This window comes from Ostrea edulis, chromosome 3, assembly GCF_947568905.1.
Source record: "Ostrea edulis chromosome 3, xbOstEdul1.1, whole genome shotgun sequence".
Lineage (NCBI taxonomy): Eukaryota > Metazoa > Mollusca > Bivalvia > Ostreida > Ostreidae > Ostrea > Ostrea edulis.
In genome coordinates this window covers 94685106-94710962 of record NC_079166.1, presented here as the reverse complement: position 1 = coordinate 94710962, position 25857 = coordinate 94685106, and the positions used below count along the sequence as shown (strand labels likewise).

General features: G+C 35.8%; 2 protein-coding genes across 3 annotated transcripts in view; both read left to right on the top strand.

The window, feature by feature from the left end:
- The first annotated feature begins 2399 nt into the window (after nucleotides 1-2399).
- Nucleotides 2400-19424, top strand: LOC125676828 (uncharacterized). 2 transcript variants are annotated; one of them, XM_056159562.1, is made up of 5 exons: nucleotides 2400-3061; nucleotides 4094-4225; nucleotides 10823-10959; nucleotides 13563-13757; nucleotides 19202-19424. In XM_056159562.1, exons 3-5 carry the CDS (start codon nucleotides 10894-10896, stop codon nucleotides 19382-19384), a joined length of 444 nt encoding a protein of 147 aa, XP_056015537.1. In that variant the 5' UTR covers nucleotides 2400-3061; nucleotides 4094-4225; nucleotides 10823-10893; the 3' UTR covers nucleotides 19385-19424. The 2 variants fall into 2 exon arrangements, with proteins under 2 accessions (XP_056015537.1, XP_056015536.1); XM_056159561.1 differs by lacking the exons at nucleotides 2400-3061; nucleotides 4094-4225 and having other exon boundaries at nucleotides 10048-10959.
- A 4287-nt stretch (nucleotides 19425-23711) lies between these two features.
- LOC125675812 (uncharacterized) overlaps nucleotides 23712-25857 on the top strand; it is a 133162-nt gene continuing 131016 nt past the window's right edge. Inside the window, exon 1 of the mRNA XM_056159464.1 lies at nucleotides 23712-23820. The gene's annotated coding sequence lies outside the window, so the exon portion shown is untranslated. The remainder of the gene's footprint in view (nucleotides 23821-25857) is intronic.

Here is a 25857-nt window from a genome sequence, read left to right as displayed (position 1 = left end):
AAATGATGATGATGTGTGCAGTGTCGCTGTCAGCAAGCGCAATATTAGTACAAAACAAACACACAAAATGTCATGGGACATCAAAAATTGACTTGTATCTGTCTATATAGTTAGAATAATTATTACCTGGGCTTTATGCACTGAAATTAACCAAACTATCAACAACAGACAAACTAAATCCTATCGTACCACAAGCTGAAAGAAAACAACCACCTGATTATCACCAGCAAACTTCAACAACGTGGTTTTGTTTTTACCGGATGTTATTACTAGAGTTCAAGGTCAAATATTTTTAGATGTAGTTTAACCTGAAAATAAGCTTCCGGATATTTACGGATATAGTTTTAAACGTTAAACTGCGTATTATACTCTCTCAACACCAATCTCGCACATTTTATATAGGTTTAAGCACAATACAAATATAAGTAAACAAAAGATGAACACAAAATAAATAGGAAAAAAATGAAATGACTGAAAAAAATCAAATGACCTACTAAACAGCTGATATCTGAGTCACGTGACAAAAAATTGTGCCAATCTAAATTTACACACAATGCAATATATTCGTGAGATAACAAAAGTATGAGCTTACCAGTCTTGTCAATGAATCATATCCACAGAAACACATAAAGACATGAATGACACATATAAGATCACAAGGTATCACAAAACACAACATATAACACAACACTGAAGTCCGAGAAGAATGTTTACGTCATGGTCCACAGTTAGAATGCGACTTCCGGTATGTTTCCAACGAAGCGCAAAGTCATCTACTGATTTTTGTTCACATCGTGCACGAAATGGAGCGCGCGGTAAAGCCACCAATTAGCCGACTCCAGGTAGAAAACACGTTGGGCGCCAAATTTGTAACCGGTCTTGAGTATAAGAATAATCCACAAGATGGTTAAGGTCGTAGATTCGTTTACTTTTTGGAAACAATGAAAACAAACCCTATAACAACAATAAAAACATATAAGGACAAATACAATACAAAGACAAAAGACACTATCGAACATATGATATATGCAACGATACAAATATATATATATATTGGTCATCATTTTATCGTCAAAGGACATAACTCTCTGAACCATCAATTATAAGTAATTGATATTAAAAAAATGAATATAATGTACTGCAGTGAATTGCATATATACATGTACATACCAGTTTATGGAACTGAGCTACAGCTTCCGAAATCAAGGTGAACTGCTTAAAACTCTTATGATGACCTATTGAATAATTTACTAAAATACTAAATTCTGTACACATATATCACTCTGCGCATTTATATTACTTAAAACTCATTATTTACTTAAAGAACAGAAATTATGTTTTTCCACAATTCTACTTTCAGTAAATCTTTCACTCATGACTTGCACACAAGTTTTATGAATAAAGAAAAGTTTAATTACTTATTTAAATTCATTACTTGCTTTTAATCATATAGTAAAACTATCAGCTACTTACAGTTGTTGGTGTTAGCAAATCCTCTATAAATTAAATATATATTTTATGCTTTTTAAGAACTCAATAGTGGCAACACCCTTTGGAATCTCTTTCAAAACTAGATTTTCCTGAACTATTTCATAAAAAGAACTCAGGAATTCCCGCCAGGAATTTCTATTGGCTAGAACAAAATACTAAGACCAATCAGATGACAGAACAAGTATGACACCTAAGAGATACATGAACTAATCCGAGTTATGTTCTAACTGGACCCTTACGGATTAAACCATTATATTTAAAAGGGTGTTTAGGTTTCTTTAACACACAACACAAAGTTAGTAAGTAGCGCAGCGCAATATGTATTGAAGTGAATGAATGTGAATGGCAATATAAAAATATAAAACTAAACTAAGTACAACTACCACATATATATAACTGAACGTGTCCGTCGGTCTTAGGGTGAGGTGAATTGTGTGTGTGTGTGTGTGTGTGTGTGTGTGTGTGTGTGTGTGTGTGTGTGTGGGTGGGGGGGGGGGGGGTATCCGTGTTTGCTGACTTAACTGAATTGATGTCCAGCAGTTCGATGTGATATGCGATATGAAATAACATAGTCTTACCTAGTTTAATGATTATGGGTTAGCCTATGTGAGAGTTCAATTTGGGGAATTGTTAAAATTCCGAAGTAAAACAGTTTCAAATTTCACATAGATTCCTAAAGTTCAAACATCAAATAAAACAATTAAATCTCCATAACATATTTGGAAATACTTATACCAAATCTAACAGGAATAAAATAAGAATGATTAAAAATCAAGAATCCCTACACAAACATAAATACAACACTAGTGCCGAAATGTCACGGTGTCGAAACGTCAGGTACCGAAACGTCATAGTACCGAAATATAGTCATGTTTACAAAACATGGCGCTGAGAGATAGAACGATCAATCGGATCACGTCCTCGTCTTGTCACCCAGCGGCAGTCTCACAGGACGTCATAACACGAGCATCACTAAGCCTAACCCCAAGATACACGTGCGTGCGGCTGATATGGATGAAACCACGTGTGAATCTCCAAGAAAGAGGACGGAACTATCGAGCTTTCGGCGAAAGAAGACATGGCAATGACTATGTAACTTCAACTGTGAGTCCTGCAGACCCGGCGATCCATGAACTGCCACAGAAAACGAGTGAGTGGACAGGGGTACATTTATTGCAGATTCACGTGACTGCTGTTGATGGCTCTGTGACGTCACCTCTATGTGTATACTTGTGGATACATGGATTTTTTGAGAAATAATGACACCCACACTCTACCTGAAGTTATTGCAGATATTTACGGATCTCGGGACCCTGAAATAGAAGCGAAGTACCACTACTGTATGAAAGCATGTACGGATGCTGTATGAAAGCATGTACGGATGTGTTTACAATTGATGCTGATTCCATATTTAATGTACCTAAACAACAGCTTCAGGAATTGATTGTTGAACTTAGAAAACCATTCCGAGAAACAGCTTTCGGAAAGTGGATGAAAAAATGGAAAAAGTCGTATATAAAGTTGGAAAGAATGAAACAATTAAAGATTTTATTGCAGATGTTTGTGGAAGGTAATTGTAATGTAGTGCACACATACATATACACTGTAGACATGTAGATTCCAGTTTGTGTACTCTTAGTATGATAATGAATAGGGATATTAAAGTTTGTTTACTATATGACCCCGGGGCTAGGGATACTGAGGTTTGTTTACTATATGACCCCGGGGCTAGGGATATTAAGGTTTGTGTATTCTATAACCCCGGGGCTAGGGATATTGAGGTTTGTGGAAGGTAGATATATATATATGTAGTATTTGTGTACTAATGATGACTGCTCACAAATACGTAGATTCGAGTTTGTGTACTGATGATGATGACTGCTCACAAATACGTAGATTCGAGTTTGTGTACTGTCTATGATTATCATGAGGACTGTAGATGTGTATGTTAGTATGAAAACGACCTCAGGGGATAGGGATATGCATGGTCAAACTTTTTATCTTGCAATTTATAATAAATTTATAAAAAAGGAACAATCTTTTGAGAAAAAAAAAAGAACTGCCTATTGATAAAAATCATGTGAACAAAATAATTAATATTAGAAGATTCAAGTTTGTATTCATCCTGACCTTTAAGGTCAAAATAAATTTTGCAGGGGTTGGTCAGGTCTAAAATTTGCCATAGATGTGTCGGCGAACTCTGACTGATCCTAAATTATGCTCCTACCCTAAAATGTTTTAAACACATCATTCAAAGAATCATTATGAAATGTGCTAAAGCAGTACATGTATCTGTACATGTACATGTATCTGAAATTTGCAGAATGTTTCTTTGTGTACTCGTCAGATAAAGTTACAGCAAAAGCAATTGTTCATTTTCTACTGACCTTACCCTAATTTTGACTTGGATGTTAGCAGATAGAGCTGATCAATTTATAGTTTTGTTCTCGGACGGATTCGATCACCGGTGCCAGATAACTCACTTGATAGATATTCAGGGGTCCCGGGTTTGAATCCCGGTCTGGTCTGTTGCGTGTTCTCCCTTCCTGAATATACACATCTGTTTACAAAAGAAATGAACGTCTATGTTTGTATTTTGCAGTATCCATGGCCGATTACAAGATTTTTGTGAGCAGTTATTGTACATGGTTAGAAGTGACAACACAGACGTGACAGAAGGAATGTAACAAAAACTCTTCATGTTGTTTATCAGGATCTTTGATTTAAAAATAAGGTAAGTCATCATCTAAAATTAAACTCATGTTGCTTCTAGTATACATGATTACATAGATGTTATTTAGTTAGTGTGAGAGAATACATGTATTTACTTTCGGTTTTTTATACGGACGGACGTACCAACATTTGACAATGAAGAGCTTAAAGATTTATGAGCTTATTAGCACAGAAGTTGTCATAAAATTAGCTCCTAAGTTGGCATTGGGCAATTATTTTAACTCATAAAACTTTCCCACAAGTTATGCATAAATTGTTTAAGAGTTATTATATATATAACTCCTAAGCTGGGGCTGGACAATTAATTTAACTCATAAAACTAGTCTATAGCAATGGACAAGTGACACATCCATAATTTAGGAGTTAGTTTTCTAGATGATTTTTGCCTCACAAACAGTAACTGAGCAAATTTATAGGCCAAAATTAGGAGCTTAACTCCTACATCTTTAGTAACTCGCAAGTTTGAATTGGGCAATTTCTTAATCTCATAACTCTCGGATTATAGCACTGGTGTTCATGTTGCTTTACTAAGTAAGTAAGTAAATTCTATTTAAAGTCGGCACTGTATACAATATCAACAAATAACATGAGCTCTATAGAGCTCTTAAACCGACTATCACAGACAAAATTAAATATCACAAGGTAAGCATGCAAAAAATAACAACACATATATACATATTTACACGCATACTGTATAGCCAGACAGTTTCAGAAGTTAAGAATTAAATACAAATCAATCAAAAGTTTTTCACTGTAAAATTCTAAGCATTAAATTAATTGAGCGAATACTATTGAAATGAAACATAAACTAGCATTATTACATTTGTTTGTTTTCTTCTTTGGAATTATTCCGAATATTAGTGCAGAATTAATCCATCCCGTAGCCATACAACACACACTATGATACTCGATAGCAATGAATAAAGCTTGTTAAACACTATTTTGTGTTATTCCCCCTTCCTCACTTCACAACATGTACAGATATTTCCTGGTTCACCAAGATGAAAACAAATGTTTGTTTTATATAAATTAAAGCTTGCGTAATCTGGAAAAAGTATTTAAAGTCTTTCGCAGAATTCAAAAAAAAAATATTCATTTTTGATATTAAATAATGTCACCCAGAAATGTAAGTAACAGCTAGCTCAAAGTAACGAGTAAACTAGTACCCTTGTCTACAGCTCAAAGTAACAAGTAAACTAGTACCCTTGTCTACAGCTCAAAGTAATGAGTAAACTAGTACCCTTGTCAACAGCTCAAAGTAACGAGTAAACTAGTACCCTTGTCTACAGCTCAAAGTAACGAGTAAACTAGTACCCTTGTCTACAGCTCAAAGTAACGAGTAAACTAGTACCCTTGTCTACAGCTCAAAGTAACAAGTAAACTAGTACCCCTATCTACAGCTCAAAGTAACGAGTAAACTAGTACCCTTGTCTACAGCTCAAAGTAACGAGTAAACTAGTACCCTTGTCTACAGCTCAAAGTAACAAGTAAACTAGTACCCTTGTCTACAGCTCAAAGTAACGAGTAAACTAGTACTCTTGTCTACAGCTCAAAGTAACAAGTAAACTAGTACCCTTGTCTACAGCTCAAAGTAACGAGTAAACTAGTACCACCTCAAAATAACGAGTAAACTAGTACCCTTGTCTACAGCTCAAAGTAACGAGTAAACTAGTACCCTTGTCTACAGCTCAAAGTAACAAGTAAACTAGTACCCCTATCTACAGCTCAAAGTAACGAGTAAACTAGTACCCTTGTCTACAGCTCAAAGTAACGAGTAAACTAGTACCCTTGTCTACAGCTCAAAGTAACGAGTAAACTAGTACCCTTGTCTACAGCTCAAAGTAACGAGTAAACTAGTACCCTTGTCTACAGCTCAAAGTAACGAGTAAACTAGTACCCTTGTCTACAGCTCAAAGCAACGAGTAAACTAGTACCCTTGTCTACAGCTCAAAGTAACAAGTAAACTAGTACCACCTCAAAATAACGAGTAAACTAGTACTCTTGTCTACATCTGGCTAGGATGTTATAAAAGTTGGCTTGGGTTCCAGCTCCAACTCTAGCTCGAATTCAAAATCATACTCCTAGGAGTACGTGGTCAGATTCTAAGGTTATAAAACATTTCGAGCTCGTACTCAAAACTTTTTTTAATTGCACAAGCGGCCTTTTTTAGACTTCTTCCGTATGGCGGCGCCCATGTGTTTATGTTGACACAGTTCACAGCAATATTCCAATCCTTATAAGAGTTATTTAGTACCAGTACTTTGCTAAAACGTTCTAAATGTTTTTTAAAAAGAAATATTCGTTGGATTAGATGTAATTTCTGTAAATATAAAGGGCTATATATATATATATATATATATATATATATATATATATATATATATATGCATGTATATTACCATTTTTACTGTGTATCATGTATATATCATAGACATTTACAACATAAAATTTCGCTATCGTCTGCAGAGCTGTAGCCAGTGGCAGATTTACAATCCCTGAAACGTTAGATACTTTACCATTTTCCCGTTCACTCTCCATTTACAGTTTTGCGTTCACCGTTCATAAATCGCTCACCTTGCGTTCGCCGTCACACCAAAGTGAAAGGATAGATCATGATAGCAAAGCAATAATGAAAAAGGAACGTGTGCATAAGAGTGAAAGTAAGCTTTAATTTTCTTATTATATCAGAACTTTAATTTATAAAGTACAAATGTCAGGATTATCAACTGTGAAAATTCAAGGAAAATTGCAGATCACTCACCAAAATAGAATAAATCATTTTCATTATATTACAAAACATAATTATTGTTTGGTTTAAAAGTGGGGGGGGGTGTTAATTCTGAATGAGAGAAGAATGTAAGAGCCTGCAGTTATGAATTCAACCCTTATACATACGCACGTTGCACGGGACGAGTGCTGGTACATGTACAAAAATTAGACAGTTTCTGACAGTCAATAAATACCTCACATCCCCCAACAATCTACCCCCTATCATTTTTGCATTTACATGTTTGGGTAAAAGCGCAATTTATTATTATTATTTTGTCTCACTTCACTAGAATTTTACACAAGTCATCTTTTTCCTTACCCCCCCCCCCCCCCCCTATCTTAAAAAAGTAACTTGATACTACATTTCAATGAATTCACGATCGTGTCAAACTGATTTAACAAGTATTTCTAATTATTTTACGCCTATGTCTATCAAAGACATTGTCAATAAATGTATTTACTCCTTTCCCCAACATTTTAAAACTCTTGTATCGTTTGGCCGAGAGGTTAGAGCGTTCGTCCCGCATGCGGAAGACTGGGGTTCGAATCCCGGCCGCGACAGACCTAAGTCGTTAAAACAGGTAGTTCCATCGCCAAACGCTCGGCATAAGATGTGAATGTCACGGGTCCTCAGAAATGACCTTTAAAACGGATGACCCATGTCACAGTAGGTGTGGCACGCTAAAGAACCATCACTGCTCAATGGTCGTTAGCGCTGAACGTAAGCCTAAATTTGAAGCCCTTCACCGATCTTGGTGACATCTCCATATGAGTGAAATATTCTTGAATGAGACGTTAAGCAAGATACAATCAATTAATCAATCTCTAATATAAAGATGTAATTTTTCTCATACATTTCTGCCTCACACATAATATTCGTGTAGTTCAGTATACAATAAACAGTTTTATCCGCATCAAATATATACAAATATATATTGCACAATCTTAATGTAATTCATGGTGACACTATTTTGTACATACATTAATTTTGAGATTATTTCCTCAGGTCGATATACTGTACATGTAGTTGCAATATAGTGAATTACACAATTAAAATGTACGTGGGAATGAACCTTTTGTACTACATGTATTTAGAAGCGTTCAGGCATCAATATGAGGTACCTATACCACCCTTTTTACGATCATTTCATGAGAAATAGACATACAGTTGTATTCAGAACTGTAGAACCTTCAGTTCCCAAATCGATTATATATACAGATATATATATATATATATATATATATATATATATATATATATGGCGCTTTCGACTCAGAAAGTCATAAAATAAAGCTAACATCACAACATAAGTGATTGTCCTTTGTGACGTCATAATCAATGACAGCGTAAGCAATATCATAAACAGAGTATTCGACAACACTGGGAAATCAAATATAAATTTCATTTAAGAGCCTGTCTAGCAAAAAAGCATGCAATACTGCCCAAATCGTAGGTTACCACATCCTGATGAAATTTGGTTTGTAGGTACACATTCAAAATAGTATTGAAAAATACTCCCCAAAATTCGCTATTTTCAACATTGCTGCCATACGCAGCGCCATCTGTATTTAGCATATTTTCATCAATATTATATATAAAAATCCAGAAAAAGGGTAAAATTCAAATGTAATTAATTTCACTAAAAATTTAATTTGTTTTTTTCAAAAGTATTTCAAAGTTACAACAGACACTCCTCTTCCAAAAACGGCATAAGTCATAATCAAACATGAAACACATCAAATGGCAGACAACTCCTAAAAATTGGCATATTTGCAACTTTTCAGAAATAAAGAAAAAGTACAAATTGGAGGGATCATATCTTCCTAAAACAGGCTAGGAAATTATTCATTTTCATACTACCTTCAAAATAGACTACTAATGTTAGTGCAGAATTAATCCATTCCGTAGCCATACAACACACACTGATGCTCGATAGCAATATACAGAACTTGTTTACATTATTTTGTGTTATTCCCCCTTCCTCACTTCACACCATGTACAGATATTTCCTGGTTCACCAAGACGAAAACAAATGTTTGTTTTATATAAAAGCTTGCTTAATCTGGAAAAAGTATTTAAAGTCTTTCACAGAATATAGAAAAAAAATATTCATTTGTTGATATTAAATAATGTCACTCAGAAATGTATGTAACAGCTAGCTCAAAGTAACGAGTAAACTAGTACCCTTGTCTACAGCTCAAAGTAACAAGTAAACTAGTACCCTTGTCTACAGCTCAAAGTAACGAGTAAACTAGTACCAGCTCAAAGAAATGAGTAAACTAGTACCCTTGTCTACAGCTCAAAGTAACGGGTAAACTAGTACCCTTGTCTACAGCTCAAAGTAACGAGTAAACTAGTACTCTTGTCTACAGCTCAAATTAACGAGTAAACTAGTACCAGCTCAAAGAAATGAGTAAACTAGTACCCTTGTCTACAGCTCAAAGTAACGAGTAAACTAGTACCAGCTCAAAGTAACGAGTAAACTAGTACTCTTGTCTACAGCTCAAAGTAACAAGTAAACTAGTACCCTTGTCTACAGCTCAAAGTAATGAGTAAACTAGTACCCTTGTCTACAGCTCAAAGTAACGAGTAAACTAGTACCAGCTCAAAGTAACGAGTAAACTAGTACTCTTGTCTACAGCTCAAAGTAACAAGTAAACTAGTACCCTTGTCTACAGCTCAAAGTAATGAGTAAACTAGTACCCTTGTCTACAGCTCAAAGTAATGAGTAAACTAGTACCCTTGTCTACAGCTCACTGAAGTAACGAGTAAACTAGTACCCTTGTCTACAGCTCAAAGTAACGGGTAAACTAGTACCAGCTCAAATTAACGAGTAAACTAGTGCCCTTGTCTACAGCTCAAAGTAACGAGTAAACTAGTACCCTTGTCTACAGCTCAAAGTAACGAGTAAACTAGTACCCTTGTCTACAGCTCAAAGTAACGGGTAAACTAGTACTCTTGTCTACAGCTCAAAGTAACGAGTAAACTAGTACCCTTGTCTACAGCTCAAAGTAACGAGTAAACTAGTACCCTTGTCTACAGCTCAAAGTAACGAGTAAACTAGTACTTTTGTCTACACCTTGGATATAGATCTACACACTGCAAAATCAATTCCACATCATGGAATCCCAGTGTAACGGTCAGCCGGGTTCGATCGCCGGTGGCTAGTTAGCTCAGTTGGTAGAGCACCTGACTAGAGATTCAGGGGGCCCGGGTTCGAATCCCGGTCTGGTCCGTTGCATTTTCTCCCTTCCTGTTACATTTTGTGCAGTAGACCAGCCCCTGGAACTGACAGGTAAAAATGCCTGCCAGGGGATAAAGATCCTGGGTTGATATCTTCAGGGTGTGAAGACATTTAAGGAGGGAGGAATGTAGCGGTCAGCCGGGTTCAATCGCCGGTGGCTAGTTAGCTCAGTTGGTAGAGCACCTGACTAGAGATTCAAGGGGCCTGGGTTCGAATTCCGGTCTGGTACGTTGCATTTTCTCCCTTCCCGCTACACCAGAATATGTATCAACAGGAAATACAAACAAACAAACAAAAAACCAAAAATGAATAAAAAAAAAAAGCCAAGATTTGAGACAAAATCAACCACCCTGTAAAATCAAAGAAAATATGTGTTTAAATTTTAATAAATATATGTGTGTGTGTAAAATAACATATGTGTAATATTTTTCAAATACCGTGTTAGCAATATGCCTCTCACTGATGAAGTAACATGTTAGCATTATGCCTTTCATAGATGAAATAATTTAATTAAGGAGTATACTGAACAATAATTATAAAACAAATGATACTGTGTGATACTTGTTGATTTATTTGTTCTTCAGGGGACATGAACACTTTTGGAGCTCAGATCCAGTGATAACTATTGGAAACAAGAATATCATTCCTGTCCCTGATGCGCTTATCTACCAACCCGCAAAAGAAATTGTCATCAAAAGAGAAAGTACTAGCAGTAGTGAAGGCAAGTTTTTCTGAGAAATTTATATCTGTCTGTCTGTCTAACAGTATTGAAGGCAAGTTTTTCTGAGTAATTTATATCTGTCTGTCTGTCAGTAGTGAAGGCAAGTTTTACTGATTAATTTATATCTGTCTGTCTGACAAGTAGTGAAGGCAAGTTTTTCTGATTAATTTATATCTGTCTGTCTGTCTGTCAGAAGTGAAGGCAAGTTTTACGGATTAATTGATATCTGTCTGTCTGTGTGTCTGACAGTAGTGAAGGCAAGCTTTTACTGATTAATTTATATCTGTCTGTCTGTCTGACAGTAGTGAAGGCAAGTTTTTCTGATTAATTTATATCAGGCTTCTGTCTGTCTGTGTAATGTATCAGGTCGTTAGCCCTGTTTGAGATTTGTCGTATTATAATTGGCTTCATTAACATTTTAACCTTATTGTCGACTTTTAATGTAGTAACACTCTCAATTCAACAAAACCTGCTACAAAAGGTTGTTAAGTTTGTTCAAATGAAAGCCCGCGCCCCTTCCAGGGGACTGTAAGTAAGAATTATTTAGAACAGGGTAGGGTTTACATTTATGACCTTTCGCGTTTTCAGAAATGAAATTTATTTCTTAAATGTATGTGCTGATCTTATGACTGATATAGAACGCAAGGGTGGGTTAAAAAAATTCCAAGGGAAGATCGCAACCGAAGCTTGTACCTTTTAAGCCCAGGAAGCTTTAGCGTAAAAAAGACCATTACAATGTATTATCAAATATGTTCAAGCAAGGGTGGAAGTGGCGGCAACCAGCATACCCCCCACTTCATATCAAGCCAGGTGTCTGAAACTGAGTTTCAGTTGTAGGTTAGAGTTGGTTTACAGTAGAAATCTTAAATATTCAAGAATTTTGTAGAAACTATATTTTCAACTCCAATATTATGTTGAGGGTTTGACTTTTAGGACAAGTTCAGCTTCATATACATGTGCAGATTAAATATGGTAAATTCCTAGGGGAGTTTGGTCCACCCCTGAAGTTGTTAGTTCACTTGAGCTAAAAGCTCATGTGAGCTTTTCTGATCACTCGTCCGTCATCCGTCCTTCTGTCTGTAAACTTTCACCTTTTCCGACTTCTTCTCCAGAACCACTTAACCAATTTCAACCAAACTTGGCACAAAGCATCCCATGTTGAAGAGTTTTCAATTTTTTTCAACTGAAGGCCCATGCCCCATTCAAAGTGGAGATAATCGCAAAGATGCAAAAATAGGCTAGGGTCATTTGAAAATCTTCTCAAGAACCAATTGGGCCAGAAGAGCTGAAATTTACATGAAAACCTCCTGACATAGTAGAGATTCAAGTTTGTTAAAACCATGACACCAGGGTTAGGGTAGGACCACACTAGGAGATCAAAGTTTTACATACAAACAGATAGGGAAAATCTTTAAGAAAAATTCTTCTCAAGAACCACTGGTTCAGAAATATTTACATTTACTTGAAAACTTCCTGTTATAGTGCAGATTCAGTTTTCTTCAAATTATGGCCCCCTGGGGGTAGGGTGAGGCAACAATAGGGGGTCATAATCATGATCCACGAAGGTAGGGCGGGGGCACAATAAGGGATCACAGTTTTAGATACAAATATATAGGGAAAATAAAAAAAAATTGCAATAACCACTGGGTCAGAAAAGTTTACATTTATACGAAAGCTTCCTGACATAGTGCAGATTTACGTTTGTAAAAATCATGCACAATAGTGTCAACATTTTTCATTTGAATATATATAGGGACAATCTTCAGATATGGGCCAGGGTGACTCAGGAGAGCGATGTAGCCAATGGGCCTCTTGTTCTAACTGTACAACCTACACAAGGGATTGAAACTTATCATTTTACAACTAAAATGCATAAAACGATTATATACATGTACCTTTATTATCAAGAGAGGAAGATCCCTATTGATTTTGGGGTCAGAAGGTCAAAGGTCACTATGGGACTATAACTAGGGTTCTCTCTCTCTTGATAACAATGTTGTATGTAAAGAATAAAACAAAAATGAGCAAAATTTGTGGCCTGTAGATCATCTACAAGCTTTTTCTATGATATTGAGGTCAAAAGGTCAAAGGTCGGGTACTACAGGACTTCGTTGAAAGAGTTTATAGACAATATACAGGCCCCCTTTTTGCTTGATTGAGTTCATACTTAACAGTAACTTTTGTTATCAAGGAAGGAAGAACTCTATTGATTTTAGGGTAAAAAGGTCAAGGTCACTGAGAACCTTCATAGAAAAAAATATGTAACCTCTCATTACCAGGGGATATGCCCTCTCTTTAGAGCTTTTGTTTGCTATGAAATAACAAAGGTAATCTGAAATGCCAGACAGATCTCCAGAAGTCCTGAGTCAGGTTTTCTTTGGAGATCTGAGGATGGATGAAGTATTGATACTTCCAAAACCCTGATAGTGAAGGAATTTTAAAAAGGTTTGTAAAATCCCAGTGATTCAATGTAATGGAGTAACCAGGATTTGTCAAGTTATGTTCGTTTTTTAGGCCCAATATCAAACTCCCATGGTAAACTTCATGCATTGGTTAAAATGATTTCAAAATCAGATTATTGAATAGATATGACATTGATGTAGGTGAGAAAGAAATACAGAGAAGCAGAAGAGAGCGTATCTGAAGGAACAGCGAGAAACACTGAGAAGATAACTTCTGATCTAAATCATCTCCATTCGAGCGTGACAGGACAACATGTTGGTGAGATGTTATCGATACTTCCCAGATCTGTTTTTGGTATCAATGGGATCTATGGAATCATTGTCCAGGGAACAGAGGTATGATTTTATTTTGTATACCATACAAGGCTCAAGCACTTTTAATTATTTTATTTTGTGTTACCATACAAGGCTCAAGCACTTTTAATTATTTTATTTGGTATACCATACAAAGCTCAAGCACTTTTAATTATTTTATTTTGTGTTACCATACAAAGCTCAAGCACTTTTGATTATTTCATTTTGTGTTACCATACAAAGCTCAAGCACTTTTGATTATTTCATTTTGTGTTACCATAAAAGGCTTACACACTTTAATTATTATGCCCCCTTCAAAGAGGGGCATATTGGTTTGCACCTGTCAGTTGGTTGGTCAGTCGGTCGGTCAGTCGGTAGACCACATGTTGTCCATTCAATATCTTGAGAACCATTCACTTGATGATATATTTCAGATGTTGGTTGCTTATGAGTAGAAAAGGACCCCTATTGTTTTTCGGGTCAAAAGGTCAAAGGTCAAGGGTCAATTTACTCTGGAGATAGAAATATAATAGCCACTCAGTCTCTTGAGAACCCTTTGCTTGACAGTCATCAAACTCGGTACTCTGGTACATCTTCAGGAGAAGATGACCCCTATTGATTTTGAGGTCATATGTTTAAAGGTCAAGGGTCATACTGGATATTGGAATATACTGTCTGCTCAATATCTTAAGAATCTTTTGTTAGACAGACAGCAAACTTGATACAATGGTACATCTTCAGGAAAAGATGACCCTTATGGATTTTAAGGTCACATGGTCAAGGGTCAAACTGGACATAGGAATATACTGTTTGTTCAATATATTGAGAACCCTGTGCTTGACAGACATCAAAGTTAGTACACTTGTACATCTTTAGGAGAAGATGACCCCTATTGATTTTGAGGTCACATGGTCAAAGGTCAAGGGTCAAACTGGATATAGGAATATACTGTCCATTCAATGTCTTGAGAACCCTTTGCTTGACAGATATCAAACTTGGTACACTTGTATATCTTGAGGATAAGATGCCCCCTAATGATTTTAAGGTCACATGGTCAAAAGTCAAGGGTCAAATTGGACGTTGGAATATACTGTCCACTCAATATCTTGAGAACCCTTTGCTTGACAGACAACAAACTTAGTACACTGGTATATCGTAAGGAAAAGATGACTCCTATTGATTTTAAGGTGACGTGGGCAAAGGTCAATGGTTGAACTGGACATAGTAGTATATTGTCTCCTATATTTTCAGAGTTCTTTGCTTGATAGACATCAAACTTTGTACACTGGTACACCATAAGGAGTAGATGACCCCTCTTGATTTTTAGGTCACATGGTCAATCCACTCTTGACATATGAAGATAATGTGTGCTCAATATTTTGAATTGATGATGCTACTATCAATTAAATGATGTGTGTGTATAACCCTTTTCAATTTTGCCCCAATGGGGGGCATATGTGTTTTACAAACATCTCTTGTGACTTCTGTTTCACTTTTTCATGGTAAGATAGATAATTAATTATGGCACACAGAACAAGTTACACAATGTAGATGGCAAAGTGATACAAGTGATGTAGTTGATAATGCATGTAGTACTTTTTGGATTACTTCTTCATGTTCACAGGGACTTTAAAAATATCATTCATGGTGATTTACATTTATCATGGATACTTACATGTAATTTTCGTACTTAATCCTCTTCGCGTGTGTCTACACATAAGGCGGCTACAAGGTCTCTTCATTGGCTCCTGCCCTGCGCTGCTCACCATATGGTCTTCCAGTTGTATCCAGTCTTTTTCATCTATGTCTTCTTAGTTCTTCTCCAAGTCCCTTTCGGCCTCCCAGGTCTTCTCTTTTCAGGTGGTGCCCACTCCATAGCTCTTCTTCCAATAATGTCTTCATTCAGTCTAAGTACATGTCCCAGATAACTCCACTGTCTGCGCAAAGGTCAAAGGTCAAACTCTACATAGGAGTATACTGACCACTCAATGTCTAGAGAACCCTTTGCTTGACATATATCAAACTTGTTACACTCGTATATCTTTAGAAGAAGATGACCCCTATTGATTTTGAGGTCACATGGTCAGAGGTCAAGGTTCAATATTCTGTTCTGTCTGTTTAATATCTTGAGAACCTTTTGATTGACAGACATCAAACTTGGTACTCTGGTACATCGTCAGGAGGAGATAACCCCTATTGATTTTAAAGTCACATGTTTAAAGGTCAAGGGTCAAACTTGACATTGAAATACAATGTCTGCTCAGTATCTTGAGAACCCTTTTCTTGATAGACATCAAACTTTGTACACTGGTATGTCGTCAGAAGACAATGACCCTTATTCATTTTGAGGTCACATGGTCAAAGGTCAAGGGTCAAACTGGACATATGGACATAGGAAATATTCTCTGCTCAATATCTTGAGAACCCTTTTCTTGACAGACATTAAACTTGGTACATTGGTATATCATCAGGAGAAGATGACACCTATTGATTTTGAGGTCGCATGGTAAAAGGTCAAGGGTCAAACTGGACATAGGAATATACTGTCTGCTCAATATCTTGAGAACCCTTCACTTGACAGATATCAAACTTAGTACACTGGTACATCTTCAGGAGAAGATGACTACTTATGATTTTGAGGTCACATGGTCAAGGTCGAGGGTTAATCTACTCTGGACAAAGGAATATACTGTCTGCTCAATATATTGAGAACCCTTTGATTGACAGACATCAAACTTGGTACACTGGTACATATTCAGGAGAAAATGACCCCTATTGATTTTAAGGTCACATGGTCAATCCACTCTTGACATAGGAAGATATTGTCTGCTCAATATTTTGAATTGATGATACTACTCTCATTTAAATGATGTGTGTGTATAACTCTTTTCAATTTTGCACCATGGGGGGGGGGGGGGCATATGTGTTTTACAAACATCTCTTGTTTTATTTTGTGTTACCATACAATGTTCAAGCACTTTTAAGCTCACCTGAGCTGAAGTCTCGAGTGAGCTTTTTGATTGAAATGTGTCCGTTGTCCGTCGTCATTGTTGTCGTCCTTGTAACTTTTCACATTTTCATTGTCTTTTCCAGAACCACTCAGCCAATTTCAACCAAACTTGGCCAAGAGCATCCTTGGGTGAAGGGAATTTAGTTTGTTCAAATGAAGGGCCTTGTCTCCGTCAAGGGGGAGATAATTATGAAAATGCAAAAATAAGGTTGGGTCATTTACAAATTTTCTTCTCAAGAACCACAGGGCCAGAAAAGCTGACATTCATTTGAAAGCTTCCAGACATAGTGCAGATTTGAATTTGTTCAAATCATGGCTCCCGAGGGCAGGATGGGGCCACAATAGGGGATCAAAGTTTTACATGCAAATATATAGAGAAAATCTTTAAAAATCTTCTTTTCAAGAACCACTGGATCAGAAAAATTTATATTTACATGAAAGCTTGCTGACATAGTGCAGATTCAAGTTTGTTAAAACCATGGCTCCCGAGGGCAGGGTGGGGCCACAATAGGAGATAAAAGATTTACATGGTAATATATAGGGAAAATCTTTAAAAAAAACTTCTTCTCAAGAACCATTGAGCCAGAAAAGTTTATATTTACATGAAAACTTCCTGATATAATGCAGGATCAAGTTTGTTAAAACCATTGCCCTGAGGAGCAGGATGGTGCCACTGAACGGATCAATGTTTTACATACAAATGTATAGGAAACATATTTAAGAATCTTCTCAAGAACAAAAGGCCAGAAAAGTTTACATTTACATGTTATGTACATGGAAACTTCCTGACATAGTACATTCAAGTTTGTAAAAACCATTACCCCCAGTTGTAGGGTAGGGACCACAATCTGGGGTCAAAGTTTTACATAGAAATATTTAGGAAAAATAAAAGCAATTTTCTTCTCAAGAACCATTGGGCCAGAGAAGTAAATATATTTACATAAAAGCTTCCTGAAATAGTGCAAATTCAACAGGGTAGGGTGTGGCAGTAAAGGGGATCAAAGTTTTACAAACAAATGTATAGTGAAAATCTTTAAAGATCTTCTCAAGAACCACTGGGCCAGAAAAGTTTACATTTTCATTCTGACATAAAGTACTGATATCACCGGTTATCTTCGTGATTTATTATTGTGACGCAAGCATCTAGAGATTTCTATCGCCGATTTCTCATTATGACGTGCTACCGCATCTGGGCCCTTTTTCGCAGTCGCAATCACATTTGATTTCAATCCTCTGCTTCTTATTTTCTGCGTTCTGAATCAAATCACGATCTTTGATTGCGAAAATTTAACACGCAATTATTTAAGACCTCTTTACAATTCTCAGGTGTGAACCTGTGGAACAAACTACCACAACCCATGAGGCTCTCTCAGTCTCAACATATTTTTAGAAATAATGTAGAGAAACACATAATAAGCTGCCGTACTACTATTTAAGCATGCTTTTTTCTTCTCGTATATAATTTCTATGCACATGATGCATTTGCCTTTTAATCGCAATCTGGAATATTATTTTTGTGATTATGTATCACTGATATTCAATTATATTAAGTGATATAGATTCAATCTTGTTACATAACTTAGTGTTCATATTTTTGAGACTCTGTTTTAAGAGATCATTCTTGTATATAATTGTATGCATCAAATGGAAGGCCCTGGGGAAGAATAGTGCATGCACTAATCAGATCACCTTCTTGAAATAAAGTATTATTATTGTATTATTATTATTCCAATTTGTAAAATCATACCCCCTCCCCCCCTGTTTCCACCCCCTTCCCCGTTACCCCTACCCCTCCCCTGTCACCACACAAGGCTTATTCAAAGGAATAACTGTCTTGTTGTCAAGGGAGATGGAAGTGATCAACATATACCTTAAATTTAAATGGTCATTCATTATAAAATCTAGATGGTGATTCATTATCAGAAATAGACGGTCACTCGTTGTAAAATCTAGATTGTAGCTGTTGATGTAAACTTTTCACACTTTAATTTTCTCCAGAACCACTGAGTCAATTTCAGTTAAACTTGGTACACATCATTCATGGATGAATGGGATTCAAGTTTGTTCAATGAAGGGCCATCTCCCCTTCGAAGGGGAGATAATCACACAAATGTAAAAATAGGGTGAGGTAATTTAAAAATATTCTTTTTAAGAACCACTGAGCCAGGAAATCTTCCTGACATAGTGCAGATTCAAGTTTGTTAGAATCATGACCCCAGGGATTAGTTGGGGCCACAATAGGGGATCAAAGTTTTACATGCAAATATATAAGGACAATCTTCTTTTAAAGAACCACTGGGCTAGAAGAGTGGTGATTGACATGAAAGCTTCCTGACATAGAGCTGATTCAAGTTTGTTCATATCATTGCCCACAGGAGAGAGAGTCTACATTTGAGTAAACAATTTGTTTTACTATTTTGTCCACTGAACATATTTAAATTTATGAGATCTTTTGAGATATTGAAATATATTTCAGGTGACGATTTCTTGCCTGAGTGTTGGAGAAGAGTATTATAGAAATCTGAAGGAAGGATCCCTACAAAAGCTGTCATCTGTAGTAAAGTACAGCAGGCCTTATTACTACCTACACAAATGTGAAAGAGAAAATCTTATCAAGACATTCGTGGACATGGGTGCACTGTCAGATAATTTACATTGATTCATGTTTTGGTTTTTTAAATAAAATATTGGGACTATAACTGTTAGAAAAACATTTTTTAACCACAAAATACTGTGTTTACTTGCAAATGGTCTATTGTATGATGTAATTATCATTCATGTTGACAACAAACAAACACCTTTAAAGTGTGAGAAAACAACTCATATTACTTAATGATGGTCACTTTTCATCATGAAGAAACAATGGAGATTGCCTCTTAGGTAAGCCACACTAGAAACAACAAACCTCTTTGGATTTAGTTCATTATCTATTGTTCTCTGATGGTCATCTAGATGGTCAGACAGAACTGGTCAACTTTTACCTGAAAATCCAGAACGCATAGTATTTTATTTTAGATTGATTGATTGTATATTGCTTATCGTCTCGCTCGAGAATTTTACACTCATATGGAGACGTCACCAAGACCGGTGAAGGGCTTCAAATTTAAGTCATTGAGCAGTGAGGGTTCTTTAGCGTGCCATACCTACTGTGACACGGGACATCTGTTTTTAAGGTCATATCCGAGGACCCGTGACATTCACACCTGATGTGGGGCGTTTGGCGATGGAACTGCCACTACCTGTTTTAACGACTTAGGTCTGTCGCGGCCGGGATTCCAACCCGGCCTTCCGCATGCATTTATTTTCGAAATACATGTACACACACTATGCATTGACATAATTTCTTATGGTATGACAACATTCAGCTCTCTTCCATGATTAATGACGTGACTTGGAATCCATTGTTCATCATGACTGTTTGTGGTACATTGTAAACTTTCAAGGTGAACAAAACTTTGTCTCTACACTGCCTGTGTATATAAGTTATAAAACATACTACAACACCATCAGACTGTTATAAAACATACTACACCACCAGACTGGGTGAGAAATGATCAGATCATGATATAAGTTATAAAACACACTACAACACCATCAGACTCTTATAAAACATACTACAACGCCACCAGACTGCATGGGTATATAAGTTATAAAACATACTACAACACCACCAGACTGCATGGGTATATAAGTTATAAAACATACTACAACGCCACCAGACTGAGTGAGAAATGATCAGATCATGATATAAGTTATAAAACACACTACAGCACCATCAGACTGCATGAGTATATCAGTTATAAAACATACTACAACACCATCAGACTCTTATAAAACATACTACAACACCATCAGATTGGGTGAGAAATGATCAGATTATGCACTGATACTTGATTACATGTAGATGTTTGGACATTTGGTGAAGCATACATTTAGTTTACTCACCATTCTTGGATTTAGTTTTAGTGCCATTGATTAATTTTTTGTTTGTGAAAGTGTGCGCTTTATAAATTTGAATAATAAAAATAGTTCAAAATATGTTTAGTTGGACTTATTAATTGCGGTTAAGAACACATTTTCAAAACTAAAAACAGTTCAACGTGGTTTTCTTCGCTTTATTTTATTTTATTATTTTAGGGGGGGGGGGGGCATGTTAACATCGTAGGGAAATTTAAATGTCTTTTGTAAGCTTCTCGCCGGTCACGGTGGTTCTGTGGTAGAACATTCCCTTCCTAGGCAGGAGGTGTGGAGCTAAATGGACCGCTCATGTCATGGCCGCGTCAACAAACGTAAATATAGGTAATTGTAATTAAAATATTTATATAGCGCCTTATCAGTATTCGTTCTCTAAAACGCTTTACAAATGTAAAAGAAAAGATACTATAAAATCGATGTGCTCATACATGTGAATGAAATATTCATAGTGTCCGAATTAAAATGCATAATTATTATTATTTTAAATATATTTCACCCAATGTAATGATATGATTCCGCTAATAACATATGCAACAATTTAAAACAACCCTTAGGAATAGTTAAATACATAGAAAGGACATAGGTATAATAACAAACTATAATCACAAATTAAAACCTAATCTAAAAAGATGTGTTTTGAGGTCCATTGTAAAACTTGACAGTGGAGAACATTGTCTGAGTTTAAAACGCAGAGAGTTGCAGAGACTCAATGCGGCCTTGTCAAAACGTCGATCCCCATAATTCAGGGGCGTAGCTAGGATTGTTTCAATGTGTAAGCACGTGTGATGAAACTGAAGGTTTCACCGAGGCGCGAAGCGCCGAGGGGGTAGGTTCAGGAGGGGGTGGCGGGTCACCCCCCGAGAAAATTTTTGAAATATTAAGACACGTTTGCACTATTCTAAGCATCAAAATGATTGCAATAGACAGTAAATATTGTACAACTTTTGAAAAAATTTAAACTTAAGTTCGAGAGCGAGTCATTGTGATCACCAAAGTTTAGAAAAAAAAATATAAACATTATGTAGAATACATTATCAAAAGAAAAGGTCCGACAGAATGATAATTGTTTAAAAACCCCGCACGTCTAAGGTCTTGGGCACTAAAATGACACAGAATAAAGAAGTGAATGCTCCCAACAAATGAGGGTACGAATAAAACATATTAAATTCGCCCAAGTATAAGTAATGACTGTACAATGAGGCTGGTAAAATATATTCAAGCATAGTTTATAAAGTTTGTAATACGATCGATTTATGACTTTGTAGCGTTGGACTGTGCAAGATCTACTTTCATAAAAAGATGAAATTCCCGCATTTTCCCGACTTCTTTGTACTTCAAGGTGAAATAAAATATCAACATTGTTCATGTTGTCAACATTTAATAACCTTGAATAAAGTATGTAAAACAACTCCCTTAAGAATTGCAGGGTATATCACGTCATGAAGGTAGCTGCAGGAACATATCGTGCGGATTATTCACTAATCTGACTATAAATTCATATCTTGAGATTTGGATCCACTAATTACGTATCTAGACATAGTAAATAATTTAATATTGAAACGGAACGTAATATTTACTATCAGTGTATGGGGATAGTGATGTGAAAAATGGCAAAAAACAACAACAAAATCAAAACCAGTTAAACGTGTAAGTCTCAATCAGGACACCTGACCTAAATCCTAGCTAATATCATTTACTGAAATGACCTTGGTGGAGACTACGGGTTCTCGTTTGCTAGCTTCACCAGAAAGGGTGGTATAATGTTACCACGTCGTGTTCTGCTTTGATTGACATATACACAATAGATCATATGAATTGATATAGTCAGGACGGTTTGTTTGTACTGTGACACAGCATCTAGCAGACACACTTACACCAAAGTACATGTTTTTGATTTGGGAGAGTTGATCTTTTTCAATTTGCCTAGGTCAATTTACAAACACCGAACATTAGTTTTTAATGGATTATTTAGGATGCTTTCTGTGTGGACGAATTTACTCTTGTATCACCCTGTATAAACATCCGTCAAAAATTATCTCCTGTAATTTTCATTTTTGGTAATTCTAAGTAAATGCAAGTATAGGTATTTTTAATAATTTTATGTGTTAGATTTAGCTCAAAGTAATATTGATATGAAAAGTTTCGTAACATACACTCGAGTAGCAGAATTTTCATGTAGAAGTGTGATATCTCCAAAAAAAAAAATAGCATTGTGAAACTGTTTTGTACCGACTTCCGATGATGCAATATGTTTATGCATGACGTTATTTTTTCGTCTATTAATATTTTTGATAATAAGAAAAGTCTAAAGCTAGCTGTAGGTGAAACTGAAATGTACATTTTAATCATCAGTCTTGGATAGATCAAATTTACTTTTAACTTTTCCTTTATTTCAGCAGTCAAAATATGAGTAAAATCTAAGTATCAATTTAAGTTAAGACTTTTTATTTGTCATGTAGTGATTCAGATGTATTAGTGTTTGATGTGCGAAGTGGTCGTTTAATTTATAATTCCAATATGTAAATTTCAGTGTCGAAAATTACCTCTATACGGTAAGCAGGTTCTTCATGATATTTACTCCCCTGTTGTAAAATTGTTTGGAAGAAAAATAATCTTATTACTTAGAAAAAAAAAATCGGTTCTACCTATAAGATTTAGCTAAATTCTATAGCAATCTGTACTGCAAAATCAATGGAAATGCACACTTTCGTTTACTTTTTTTTAATTTAAACCTGTGAAGTTACGGTGGTATAGGTAGGATTTGTTTAATGCAAGACTAAGTTTACTTTTACGGTGGTATTTTATCATCTGTTGCGTAGTCTACAAGGATATGATCAAATTCACATTAACAGAAAGACACTAAAGTATTGGGCTTTGTGATTTCGCTTTCAATGTATTAGACATCCACTTTACACAATGCTACATCGGATGTATCACTTAAAATCCTGTCTTTTGTGTTCTGCTCTGAACACTACGACATTTTAATACACACCCTACTATCTACATTCCATGGTTATAACACTGTGACAAACCGATGCGGAAGTTGAACAGACTGTCGGTAAAATAGTTCTAAAATGGACACCTCTGAAACTGATGTACGCTGAGTTTTGAAGAAAACAGGTAAGTGATGGAAACTGGCTGATTACTAATGTGCGATGCTGGCTTGTTACTAATGTGATATAATTTCTGTAACAATGAAAAACCGACCACAAGACAATGACACCACGTTTGTAATAAATCTGATTTACCTTTAACCTCTATATTCAATAATCATCCAAATATGAAGGGGGTATGGAATATGTTGCGGTGTATTCCATCCGTATTTCAAGTTCAATGGGATAAATTTAATCGATATATGATTGAAAGTAATATTGATGACAAATAAAGCTGTGTATCTAAATCAAAGTATTGAGTTGATGAACACAAAAAAGATGGGTTTTTTTCTAATAATTTAGAACTACTTTGAAATATTCTGCCTCATATGCATCCGCAATCACATTAACTAATGAAGCAGGGGCGGATCCAGGAATTGTGGTCACGGAGCGGGGGGGGACTTTATAAGGCTGGGAGCTCTTGCAATTTTACAGATTTGATAGGGCTTGGAATATGTCTCCTATTTAGTCATTTGTACTATTGTCTATCAATTTTGATAATGTGAAAATAATAAAATGACGCTAATGTTAAGGGTTTTAAAAAAAAAACTAAGTTCGCCCAATAAAGTAATTCAAGAAATCAAAAGAATTGTCATTTATTGCTCCGGGGGTGGAAGAAATTATTGCTTCAATTATCATTTGGTACATTTCTCTAAACAAAATACCACGATATACCTTCAATTTGAAAAAAAAATTAAGGGGGGGGGGGGTTCGGCCCTCTAAATCCGCCACTGTTAAGTACCAATTTGTGCCCAGGGGAAGTACAAGATGCTTTGCGCAAACTTTAATTGTAAGATTTTCTACCAAATTGTCTAAGTAAAATAAGTATCTGTTATCGATCATTTTGTTCATATACAAGAAATGGTACAATCGTTTATAACACCAAAATACTGATATGGAAACTAGTGATGTAGAAGGATGAAGATTAGTGTGGAATGTATCTGTGTCAGTTTTGTGTTAACACCTATTGTTTCGTATCATCGTTCCTGTCTTCTACAAACGAGTGTTGTTAAAACGCGGAACAGAAAATGTAACGGGAAAAAGAACTGAACGGAAAAAGGAAAATATCGTATGCAATAATATTAGGATGATATCAGCATTTTGTAAAATCCAAAAGCTTATGTTGAAGAAAGGAAGCAGAAATTACAGAGAGAATGGGAAATCACCCAGATAACCCACCGTTTCATATGCATTGTAGAACAATTATAACTTGTTATGAATAATATTAAGCAAAAGCCTGTGGATACCGCTCTTTATCCCAGCTTCTGACTTTGTAATTTTCTTACCCCGCCCCGATAGATACTGAAAATAAAGACTTGAATTGTCATTACACCTTTCAAATTATATTATTTCATTCTGGCTGCCACCCACAGGCACTTGTTTCATACATGGCCAAATCCTTAATAATACCACTATCATTAGCAAGGGGGTCCATGTATGAAACAAGTGCCTGTACTGCCACCTACCCCAACCCATCCCCTAAACAACGCCGAAAACGATGAAATGAATTTTACAGCAATTCACCTCAAGTGAAACTTTTTTTTCAAATCGGAATTTCTTTCAATACCCGTACATATTTTTTTTTCAGACAATTGAACTTAATGTTAGCTCTACAGCTGGTGTAATAAACATGTATGCCAAAGGGGTCTAGTAAAAAAGAAAAGAAAGGAAAAGAAAACGAGAAGAAAAAGATGCACATCTAATGAAAACTAAAATTAAGTTTATAACCCTAGTCAAAGAAATTAACATATTTATTCCATGATATACATGTATGAAATAGTTAAAAGGCTAACGGTGAATTCAAGTTTGAATTGAATCGAAAGGCAATTACATTATCCATTCAAATAATAAATCAACTTGGAGATAAACCGCCAAAAAGTCATCGATTATTTAGAATTGGAGTTCTATGGCCATCAAGTTCCTGGTAGTTAAACATAACATTGATAAATCAAACACAAAACATGTACCAAATGTCATGATAAATACAACTGAGGTAAATTCACAA

Bases quoted from the DNA above. Each gene is read 5' to 3' on its own strand.
- LOC125676828 (XM_056159562.1), top strand. From the start codon at position 10,894: ATGCGCTTATCTACCAACCCGCAAAAGAAATTGTCATCAAAAGAGAAA. The intron at 10,960-13,562 runs GCAAGTTTTTCT...ACATTGATGTAG, and splicing joins AAGTACTAGCAGTAGTGAAG to GTGAGAAAGAAATACAGAGA. The intron at 13,758-19,201 runs GTATGATTTTAT...AATATATTTCAG, and splicing joins TCATTGTCCAGGGAACAGAG to GTGACGATTTCTTGCCTGAG.